Raw genomic sequence first — 12,021 nt, 5'->3', positions numbered from 1 at the left:
GTGTTGTGAGCCACAAGATGTGCATCCAGGTTGTTATTAAAAAAATATGAGAAAAAAGCAGAGCCACACGTAGTTCTTTTGTCACGGTGTGACCGCGAGACACCTGTGCGTTTTGAGGGCGTGATTTGATTGGTTGAGAGGAGATGGAGTCTGGGACCTCGTACGAGTGACACGTGGAGGAATATTCGTGGGGGATTGAAGAGTCGGGATGGGGTGATCGTGGCCGTTGGATTGGAGGGGAGATGGAGTGACACGTGGATAATGGATAGGTGATTAAGGAATCGAGAGTGGAAAATCTTTTGTGGCTGTGATTTGATTGAAGTGGGTTGGACTGTTTGTGCTTTTTATGAATGAAAGAGATTTGCTTTGGCTGATGTACTTTGAATTTGGAGGTATTTGTTATTAATTCGAGTTTGATTTCATTTGGTTTTTGAATTATTATTATTATTATTATTATTTTTTGACAAATGCGATAGTGCAAATGTAAAAGAACATGGTTCATTTTACTAATTATCACAAATATTTATATTGTTTGTATTTTATAATACTGTTACTATAAAAAAATTTATAACGTATAAAATAATTTAATTTTTCTTCAATTTCAAATAAAACTATAAGTCTGTTTTGATATTATTTCTGGTAAATTTGTTGATGTGGAGACGTTATGTCAACACAGAGTTAGCACTACATCAACCCGTCAGCGCATTAAGAACTCAGCTGAAGCGATGCCTCAAAATAGGGACATTAAAGTCTCACGTCATGACAGGGAGAGAAATTAAGTGTCTTATAAATTTTTTTTTATCACAATATTATAAAGTGTAATCATTTATAACTATAAAGTAAACGAACCCTACATACACATAGTTGAGATTAAATTATAAAGTTCTCTCCTACAATGAGTATTCTGTAAGCAAAAAATATGTATCACTTACACAGAATAAACCATTATTTACTATATGTTGAATAGCATTTGGACACCAAACTCTTGTATGAGATGAGAGTGAAGCCTAATTTTGGTATATTCAAATTTTTTAAATAAGTATATTTTTTTTTCTTAAATAATGGTAAATAAGTAAAGATTTTGTTTGTTAGTGTTCCTTTTATTTTATTCTACTCATTCAAAAAAAAATATGAAAAAAACATTATTAGGTGCTTTTACTTATATTTACTTTTAGTTGGTCATTATATAGTTTTATTTATTGTTTTTAGCTTTAATTAATTTATCAACAAATTAGTGAGAATAATGAGGATGTAGACCCTTGCTATATGAGCCGAGTCTTTCATCTCATGAAATAGTTTGATTGGGCCTTAGCCCAATCACAATAAGGTCCTTAATCCTTGTACGGGGACCCAAAATGCTACAATTATCCGGGATGTGATGTTGTAATATTTATTTTTTAATAATGTTTATTTACTCATTAGTAATTTGATAATGAAATAAATAGATTTTTTAACTTTTTATTTAGACATAATATATATAACTTAAATTATATGATCTTGAGAATGAGGATGAAAGCATGGGCAAAAAAGATATTCCCCGGCCCAATCTCCATTCCTAATGGGAATAATAACTTTGTCCCATTTTTGTTTTTGTTTTCTTAAATTAATTCTAATTTGTCGGGTTCTTATTTGATCCGGTACAAATTAATATCTCTAATTGAATTATAATCAAATAGAATAAGACAATTAAATTATTACATCAAGCAATGTTTATAAAGTAGTCAAATATTGATTTATAATCACCGAAAATATGTTTAATTTTAAGACAAGAAAAAAAAAACATATAGAGTAAGCTGTCATAGAAAACTATAACACCAAACATTCTACAAGAACGAAATAGTTTATTCATAATAACACTTTTCCCAACTCTCATTTAACAGCATGTTCTAAAGCAAAAGCCAATGTAGTTGTTTTTTTTTTCATTTTTATTAAAAACAATATTATTAAATATTTTTCCAATACCGCTTATTGGTAAATAAGATATCACTCTTGTTAAATTAGAGACAAATAGGCAAACATTTCTCTTAATTTTCACATCCAAATTAATTGCTTAGAAGAGAGGAGAGACTTTGCTATGGAAGCCGGAATCTTTGTATTTTTTTTTTCTTTATTCCGAGATAATGAAATAAGATATTGGTTATATTTATATGACGAAACATGAACAAATCACAAAAAAAAATGTACATTGACGTGGAGTTATTATTTTAACATATATATACTTTTATTCTGCGTAAGTTGAGATTCAGATCTGTCTTATCGATAAAAATACAAAAACCTTTAGAAAGAATTCATACCAATAGACTAAATAGTCGTTGGCGGTTATATTTTTTCATAATAAACAAAGTTACAATATAATTAATTCTATACTTAATTATTTTTTTCCATTATTATATTGTGATTTCATAAATTTTGCTTGAAAATTTTGTAGTAAACTATAACACAAAAAAACACCGGTTGAATGCAATAATTTTTATTTGAACCCTCACTCTATTTTAATGCGACGAAAAAAAATGAAATACTAACTATCTTATTGCCATGATGGTATAATGTTTTTATTTTCTAGTTAGAGTTATAGGCTTTATATATATATATATATAGCAATACTTTTACTTTACATAATCACTTATTCTGCAAGATAAAAATGATACCATGCTTCTCCTTTTCTCAACACTTTTTCTGAACGCATTTATATGTGAAACATGTGGTAATTAAATATAGGTGGGAGATAAAAAATTAAAAAAAAAAAGAGTAAAATAAAACTTTTACTTTTCATTTTTATTTTAAAAAGTAGATTATGAAATCTTATCCAACATAAAATATAATGTTTAAATCAAGTTAGGCCGAATCATTACACAAAACATAAGCTCAAACTTAGATGAGTGATATCTAAGGTGGTGAATTAACAGCCATGAGAGCATCCTTTAGTACTTTGGGAGAATATATTCAAGTATTAATAATCAATATTCCATCTCTCAAAGTTTAATGTCACTCTGATAATGCAATGCATCTTCATTACAAGTAGATCTTTTAAATCTCCAATTTAACACCAAATTCTTTTGTGCCAATGATGATGTCAATCTACATGACAATTAATTGATTTATTTATTACTTTGCAAAAGTTAGACCATTTACAACTCTTCTTATTATATAAATATGTCTTTAGTTATAATTATATTATTATTTTTGTTCATGTTCAAATCTGTCTTTTATGAGGATCATCACAATTTCAGATCAACAAATCAAATAAGATGATAATATTGATGTAGATGATATCTACCTGCTTAAAGACTAAAATTAGGAGTCCTTTATAGAGATTAATATCTTTGATTTTTCTTAATAAAATCACCTCTTAGTGGTTGAAGTGTTCTAGGTTTAAAAGGATTTTTTGAAATGAAACTTATTTATGATAGATGCGGCTCCTTTTAAAATTTTATGATTTAAAAAACCAATTTAATAAGTTTCTCTCAAATTGAATTTGTATTGTTTTATTTATATTTGTAAGAACTATAAGACCATAATCTTAAATCTTTAAGTGGAAAACCAATATTATGTCACATATATAAATAAAGTGTTTTAATAATTTTTATTACATCAATTTTATATTAATTTTATACGATCAATGATCTAAGTGCTGGGGAAATTTTCAACAAATACATCATTTTTCACGATAAAAAAGATAGTAATTTTTCTTTTTACCAAATGAGACGTCGAGAGATCAATTTCTTCTCACAATGGTTGAAAGTGAGAGGTTTGTCCATTTTATATATATATATATTAAAAAATCAAATAATATCTTAGGATATATATAGTACTTTCCAATCATGCATTGAGAGGTTGAGAGATAAATATTATTAGGGGAAAAAAAACTTGATATATATTTTAATGTTCACCCACCATGAACCATCTTTAAATGAATTACAATCCTAATTTATTCTTTACAAAACCATGTTAAAAACTTTATTTTTCTAACTCATTGTTTAATATTCTCCTCCTTGGATTTGACTAATTGAATTGATTAGTGTCGCCAACAATGTCATGATCTCATCATGGCAACTTCACTCTTCATATACAATAATACAAAAAAGATATAATGCATTTTTTTTAATGTTTTAAATATTTTAGAAAGGGAAAACAAACGGTTGGCTTTACGTCTAGGATTTTTACCATATTTATTATTTAATAAAATATTTATTTATCTTATAAAATAAGTATAATACCCGAATTAATTTCTCTACTTAAATCTCTTTCTTTTTGACCCCTCTACTCAGAAATGCTCTCAACTAGTCTTTCAACTTTTGACAATGGATCCACTTACATTTGCCGGAGTAGAAAGACTAGTCAGGAACATTTCTGAGTAGAGAGACAAAAAAAAAAGTGAGAAAAAGTAGAGAGACTAATTCGGATATTATACCTATAAAATATATTGAGATGTGAGGTACTGGTCGTCAAAAGTAAGAAGTAATTTTTTTTTCTCGTATTTATAGTTAAGTTATTACTTTTAAAAAACAAGTATTGAATTTAAAATTATTTTATTTTCATTTTGTTAACTCATATTTGATAATTTCAACTTAAAAAGGATAATTTCTTTTACTCACATTCATATTCTCATTATAAACATCCATAAATTTGAAAATAAATTTATTTTTTGATCCCGTCTACGTTAAAAAAAAATTTCTATAGTTTTTCAAAATTAGAGTCGGTGAAAAAAAATGGATGTGACCCAAAAATTGAAACTATTAATAGTATTTTGTTCCAAAATTTTTATCATTTTTTTTATTTTAGTTGAAACAATTACTTGTATTTGAAGTCAGTCATTATTTGTATTTGATCATCAAACACATATAATTATAAGTCCCTAATGATTAGATTTATTGATTTTAATCCTTCTAACTCATATAGACTCATATGGCATCTTTTGATATCATAAGTTACCAAACCAATTTTACAATATTAAAATAAATAAACCTCATTAATTGAAAATTAAAATCAACATATATTTCATCTATGAGTATAGATGTAAAACCACTAATGGCACAACTCAGGGTCACCTTTTGCACTAAACCTTATTTTAACAAGTGGTTTATTTCAAATACCTAAAGCAAGTTGGCACAAAAATTTTCTTCTTTTTAATATAAATAAATAATATAATAATTTTAGTTTATTTTATCTTCTCAACATCTTTATTCTTAAAAATCCACATCCGTCAATTTCTCTAGAAATTGACAAAATTTCTGTCACTTTATGCATAAGCCGAATATAAAATACACAGCAAAGCCAAAATATAAAATAAATTAAAAGTAACTTTTATATATATATAAAATATAATAGTATTAATGCATTCTTGAAAACTAAAATTATTTTCCCAATCATTCTTCAAAATTTTTCATTTTGTCATGCCTCCCGCAAAGAAGTGTCAAGAGACGACGACAAATAGATATAATGACTTAATAATCATATAGGAATTCACTTATTATGTAATTTTAAAGAATAAAAAACGACATTTTTTCATAAAAACTTTTAAATAATTAATAAATCATACTGTTATAGTATATAATATTTTATAACATATGCACAATATTACAATAATATTATCAACCGAGGAATTTAATCCTTGTGTTTTTGCCCATTCATTATTTTTATAATATTTCACCAAATAGTGGTTGTTGGCCAGATAGCTTTTTGATACCGGAATTCTTTTAAGATATTTTTGGTATTTTAATAAATATTAAAAATATTTAAAATATTAAAAATTGAAGGTATTCAAGGAGCATTCAAGTTATTTTACCAAATAAATTCCCAAAATTAAATTTAAAATTAAAATTTATATTTTATTTATTTATTATTACAAAAACCAATTTACACTAATACCCTTCCTCCAATGCTCCACTGCTCGCACCTTATCTCATCTCTGACCATCTCATCATCATCATCACTCCGTGCCACGTGCCACGAAAACACAGCGTTTCTAGTTGCCACGTCGCTAACGGCAGTATATCCGTCAGTATATTCCGTTACATTTAACGGAACAATAGCTTCTCTTCCAAGCCTCCAATATATAAGACCTTTCCCATTCTCACTCACAGCGCGCACAACGCTACCACCTCTCCTTTGTGTGCTCTATCTCGACCCAAAACCTCAGCTCCCCTCCCTCCATTCAGAGCTGATCTCTTGCTCCAATGGCCGCCACCATCGCTGCGACCACCCTCCAGACCGAGGAGAAGCTTTCCAAGCTCCGCTCAGCCGTCGCTGGCCTTAATCAAATCAGGTATTGTGTTGTTTCTTGGATGGATGTGACTGAGCTCTTGGATCTCCGATCTGATCTGATTTCTTGTTGGTTTTGAACTTTTTTGGCAGTGAGAATGAGAAATCTGGATTCATTAACCTCGTCTCTCGTTATTTGAGGTATAGATCGCCATCTGATTGATCTGTTTCACTGGTTTCGTGTTGTGGTTCTTTCGATTTGGGTTGTTGGGATGCTTGTTTTGGGTTTTTTTTAATTGGATTTTGATGTTGAGATGATGATTTTTGTTGTTGTTGTTGTTGTTAAGCGGGGAAGCAGAGCAGATCGAGTGGAGTAAGATCCAGACTCCTACTGATGAAGTGGTGGTGCCTTATGATACCCTTGCGCCGCCTCCTGAAGGTACGCATCTTCTTTTTGGTAGATCTGAATTGATGTTTTCGTTGTTTTGATGAGTTGAATCTGATGATCACTTGGTGAGTGATAGTGATAGTGATAGTGATAGTGATCTTGATCTTAATCTTTTGGTGAAATGTAGATCTCGAAGCAACTAAGAAGCTTCTCAACAAGTTGGTAGTGCTGAAGCTTAATGGAGGCTTGGGAACGACCATGGGTTGCACTGGCCCCAAGTAAATTTGGATTTGATTTTATTAGCCTTTAGTTCAAACTTGATTCGTTTAGGTTAAGTTTCTGGTTTGTTTATTCAAGAGAACATTTCGAGGTTGATTTATAAAGGTGTTTGGGATATGATTGTTTGTATTTTACTGTAAAAAAAAAAAAGTAGAAAATGAACATGATGTCCAGTTAGTGTCATTTTTTGGAACATAACATAGTACAACCACGGTTATGATTTTTCCTGAATAAAATTTATATATCACTGCAGGTCTGTAATTGAAGTTCGAAATGGATTTACATTTCTTGATCTGATTGTTATTCAAATAGAGGTAAGTGAATGTTAGATTTTTTTTTTCTTTTTCTTTTTCTTCTAATCTAACATTTATGGTTTGATTATTTCTAAAAATATAAATTTCTTCATCTGTAGTCACTTAATAAGAAGTATGGGTGCAATGTTCCCCTGCTTTTGATGAACTCCTTCAACACCCATGATGACACATTAAAGGTGAATTTGCTCCTCTATTATATTTATATATGGATATGTTTGATTTTTTTATTATTATTATTACTTTTGGTGTTCTGACCAGCTGAAAATTCTTTTCTGTAGATTGTGGAGAAGTATTCCGACTCAGACATTGAAATTCATACATTTAACCAGGTTTCAAATATATGCACCCTTGAGAGTTCATTGTGACCATCTGCAATGGAGTAGACTTGTATTAGGATTTATTGGATTTTAAAAAAGTAGAAATCGTTATTGACTTCAATGACAATTTTGCAGAGTCAGTATCCACGAATAGTTGCTGAAGATTTTCAGCCATTGCCATGCAAGGGCGAGGTTGGGAAGGATGGCTGGTAAGTTTGTTCTTCTATACTCCATTGCGGTGAAATGTATGTTTGGTTAATGTTCTGATTGTTTGATGTCTGTCTAGTTTGTGTAGGTATTTTTCATTGCAAACTGTAAATCAATAATTCTTTGCCTGATTTACTGTTTTTCTTTTCAATTGATCTTTTTATGGTATTTTTTTTTTATTGGTGGCTTTTACGGATTCTAACTTTCTAAAGTTCTGATTAGTGGCTGCAAGGATGTTTTTACTATTTCATGCCAATAAATAGCCTAATTTGTTTGTTAAGAAATATATTATGCTTTGTTCCTTATGTTCTTGCTATTGTACAAAGGTTTTGTAGTTTTTCAGTGTGATGTGGTGATGTAATTTGAAAGATAGTTGCCAATAAAGCCGCTACATTGCTGACCTGATGTATAAACCTTATCTCCTATTCAATATGCTGTTTGATAGACCAGTTTTAACTGTTTACTAATGTATTTCATCTTCTGACAGTCAGTTACCCTTTTCAATGCTCTGATCTGTCTTGATGATCATAACATAACTTCTGCTCTACAGTAAAAAGAAAAAAGCAAATATTTGAAGATCTATTTGAAATTTGATTCTATCTGTTACACTCAGTTAAATAAGATAGTAGAATACTGCTTCTTAATATTAAATATTTTACTGGTGCCTTTATGTGTAGGTATCCTCCTGGCCATGGTGATGTGTTCCCTTCCTTGATGAATAGTGGGAAGCTCGATGCATTAATATCACAGGTTTGTATCAGTGAGCCAATATCATTGCTTTTCTGATTATTGTTTTACCCTTCATCACAAAAGTTATCTGGTCATATTGCTCATGAAATGTAGAGAGATTTAATGAGTATTTTATGTGTGTGTGCATATATAATTCAAAGAAATTTATCTGGTCATATTATTCATGAAGTGTACATATAATAAGTAGCTTGTGGATATTATACACACACACACACACACACACACATATATATACTTCAAAACAGAGCATTTAGTCTTCATGGTTCCAGTATCTTTGATATTTCCTTCCAAGTCCCTCAAATTTTTTTCCAATTTCATTTCTAAATAACACTTGTATAGTTTTGTGATTAATGTAGTATTTTATTGCTTATCCCCTACTGTGATGATTTTTATCAGGGTAAAGAGTATGTTTTTGTGGCAAACTCGGATAACCTGGGTGCTATTGTTGATATGAGTATCCTGATACTCCTTTGCCATCATTATAATTTTTTTTTAATTCAATATATTTGCAAAATTGTATTTGTTCCTTGACAACTTGAAACAGAGATCCTCAACCATTTGATACACAATCAGAATGAGTACTGTATGGAGGTATGTGACAACTATATTTCTTTGATTAAATGAAATCTGGCAAGCTCATACCCTTATGCATTTTTCTTTTCAGGTGACTCCAAAAACTTTGGCTGATGTGAAAGGAGGTACTCTTATCTCATACGAAGGAAGGGTTCAAGTAAGTTGTAAAATTTTTCTTAGTTTTCTTTTTATTGTAATTGGGATTAATGTGCCAGATAATGCAACTACTTGGCTAATCATTGTTTTTCAACCATTTGCTAGTCTTTAATTTACAAGATGCATTTACTGTTTAATGCTTTAAGTATAACTTGTAGATGTCCCTTTATGTTCAAATGTGGGGATGGTGATGATGGTCTTTTATACCAAATCATGGATTTTGGTACCATTATGGAATTTAAAATTATTGGACAAAAGTCACTGTACAGAAACATTTATTGGTCTGTCTTTTCTCCACTATGTGCAAATGGCCTGATCTTGGTTATTGCTGGTCTCTTAACTAGTTAAAATTCTATTGTATACGTGACCAGGAGGATATCTTGATTAAATAATGTTCTCCATGGAAATGGAAAATTCCAATTTTTACAAATTTTGATGACTTAACCATTCATAAAATAATGTTTTGCTTGTTGATTTAAGTTTTACTGATTCAAGTAAAAAATGTACAGCCGGGGAAATAGAAACAAGAACAAATTAAAAGATGGAAAAACTATACTAGAGAGGAGATTTTTCGACAGTTGCTTGCTGGATTTTGAATGAATTTTCTTGCTTTGTAAATTTTGAGTTCAATTAAAAGCTTTAATTTCTTTTCTCCCTTAATATTATTAACTAGTTATTATGTTCTTTGCCATTTGTTCTAGAATTATGATTCTGTTAATGTCCTTTGAGTTAGACTAATGTTTTGACCTTGTTAACCTGTGCAGCTTTTAGAGATTGCACAAGTTCCTGATGCACATGTAAGCTTTGATCTCTTATTATTTGTCCTAAATTTTATTATGAAAGCACCCCTTTGCTTTTGTTTGATAGATGGTAGTAATCCTATGCAACTCATAGTTAATAATTTTTTCATTTTTTGCCTCAGGTGAATGAGTTTAAATCAATTGAAAAATTCAAGATCTTCAATACGAACAACTTGTATGCTCCATTTCTTGTTTTCTAGTGTCAAATATTATGTAAAGGATCCTAACCATTGTGTTGAAACAGATGGGTGAACTTGAAGGCTATCAAGCGGCTTGTGGAGGCTGATGCACTTAAAATGGAGATCATTCCTAACCCTAAGGTGAGTTCCCATTTTTTCCTTTATAAATGACACTCGCTATTTTTGTTTTATTTTGGCATGCATAGAGTTGACAGTAACAATAAAAGAACTGAAATTTCCAGGAAGTGAATGGTGTGAAAGTTCTTCAACTTGAAACTGCAGCTGGTGCAGCAATACGGGTAAGCATCGTGTGGCAATATTAAAAATTTACAATTTGTTTGCCAAGTACTTATGTTTTAATTGCGCAAAAACCCCTTATTTGTCATTTCTAGTTCTTTGATCATGCTATTGGGATTAATGTTCCCCGCTCTCGCTTCCTCCCTGTGAAAGCAACATCAGACTTGCTGCTAGTCCAGGTTACATTTTAATTCAAAATCTTGGCTTATAAGTTACATTATGACCGGTGATTTTGGCGTATGATTTATTGTATGCTACTTTTGCAGTCGGATCTCTATACTCTCGTTGATGGCTTTGTGATCCGCAACCAAGCTAGATCAAACCCTGCGAACCCCACAATCGAATTAGGTCCTGAATATAAGAAGGTAGAAGATGATGTTCTTTAGAATCAGAGATCAGACTTTTACCCATGTGCACTTAACGCGGGTCATTCTTTTCCATCATGCAGGTTGGTGATTTCCTTCGCCGGTTCAAGTCCATTCCAAGCATTGTGGATCTTGATAGCTTGAAGGTTTCTGGTGATGTATGGTTTGGCGCTGGCATAGTTCTCAAGGTATCTTCCTTTCCCTTACAAAAAAAGAGAGTTGCATCTGATGTTTGTATCATGATAAAATCTCTTATTTTCATGACACGTAAATTAATTTCATTATCTCTTGTACTTAATCAAAGGGCAAGGTGACAATCACCAACAAATCCGGCAAGAAGCTTGAAATTCCCGATGGGATCGTTCTTGAGAACAAGGTAATGAATCAATCTCTTACCTGCATTTCGGCATCATTAATTGAATCCATCTAACCAAAAACAAATGGTTGCTCCAGGACGTCAATGGCCCTGAGGACATCTGAGTATCTTTTCCTGGAGCATTTGTAAGTCGGAGTTTTGCTTGTTTAATGTGATCATCTTGTTGTTTATCAGTTCAGTTCCTTTTGATCATAGCAGCGTTAGCTGCTCTACCATATTTGAGAGCCGTGCATTAGAGTTTTGACACTTATAAAGTAAGTTAGCGAATAAAGGTTTACTTACAATGATTTTTCTGGTGGTTTGTATGGAATGATTAATTTGAGTTTTGTGGTGACTGATTCTTTTATTAAAATTAGAGTCACAAATGGGCAAAGAAACCTGAGATAAGGTGCAGTTTTAAAGAATTTCATGTTCATTATCTTAAGAAGAAAACCACAATCTCTCCATCAGCTTCAATGTTTATAACAATGAGATGAGAGGGAAGTATAGTTTCAGGTCAATACAACAATGTTAAATATGTCAATACTAATAGCTGGATTGGTCTCTTTATTTTTTTTCTCTTTTTTTTTGTCCTTCTATTTAGAAATATTTTCAATTACCATCTACTCTTAAAATAAGCCTATTTAGTTCTTTTATATTTAAAAATGACCCAATTAGTCTCTGTATAAGGGTTAGTTGAGAAGAAACCAAGAGTAGAGGATTTTTAAGAATAAAGAGACTAGTTGGGAGTATTTTTAAGTGGAGGGATCAAAAAGAAAGAGACAAAATAAAAGGACCAATTCAGCTATTATACTTTTGTTTTTCTAATATATTTGTTAT

General features: G+C 30.7%; 1 protein-coding gene across 1 annotated transcript; it reads left to right on the top strand.

The window, feature by feature from the left end:
• The first annotated feature begins 6,068 nt into the window (after window positions 1-6,068).
• LOC120272334 (UTP--glucose-1-phosphate uridylyltransferase) lies at window positions 6,069-11,491 on the top strand. Its single transcript, XM_039279151.1, has 21 exons — window positions 6,069-6,265; window positions 6,355-6,402; window positions 6,549-6,640; window positions 6,777-6,867; window positions 7,122-7,182; window positions 7,281-7,358; window positions 7,461-7,511; window positions 7,635-7,708; window positions 8,384-8,456; window positions 8,853-8,910; window positions 9,001-9,047; window positions 9,121-9,186; window positions 9,950-9,982; window positions 10,108-10,160; window positions 10,230-10,305; window positions 10,407-10,463; window positions 10,557-10,640; window positions 10,728-10,826; window positions 10,910-11,014; window positions 11,131-11,202; window positions 11,280-11,491. Exons 1-21 carry the CDS (start codon window positions 6,177-6,179, stop codon window positions 11,304-11,306), a joined length of 1,434 nt encoding a protein of 477 aa, XP_039135085.1. The 5' UTR covers window positions 6,069-6,176; the 3' UTR covers window positions 11,307-11,491.
• The last annotated feature ends 530 nt before the right edge of the window (window positions 11,492-12,021 follow it).

Source organism: Dioscorea cayenensis, chromosome 11 (genome assembly GCF_009730915.1).
Source record: "Dioscorea cayenensis subsp. rotundata cultivar TDr96_F1 chromosome 11, TDr96_F1_v2_PseudoChromosome.rev07_lg8_w22 25.fasta, whole genome shotgun sequence".
Lineage (NCBI taxonomy): Eukaryota > Viridiplantae > Streptophyta > Magnoliopsida > Dioscoreales > Dioscoreaceae > Dioscorea > Dioscorea cayenensis.
The sequence above is the reverse complement of the archived record's forward strand: the minus strand, read 5'-3'. Positions and strand labels throughout refer to the sequence as shown.

Coding starts and splice junctions, on each gene's coding strand:
- LOC120272334 (XM_039279151.1), top strand. CDS start 6,177: ATGGCCGCCACCATCGCTGCGACCACCCTCCAGACCGAGGAGAAGCTT. Junction 10,464..10,556: donor CAGCTGGTGCAGCAATACGG/GTAAGCATCGTG, acceptor TGTCATTTCTAG/TTCTTTGATCATGCTATTGG. Junction 11,015..11,130: donor GCGCTGGCATAGTTCTCAAG/GTATCTTCCTTT, acceptor ACTTAATCAAAG/GGCAAGGTGACAATCACCAA.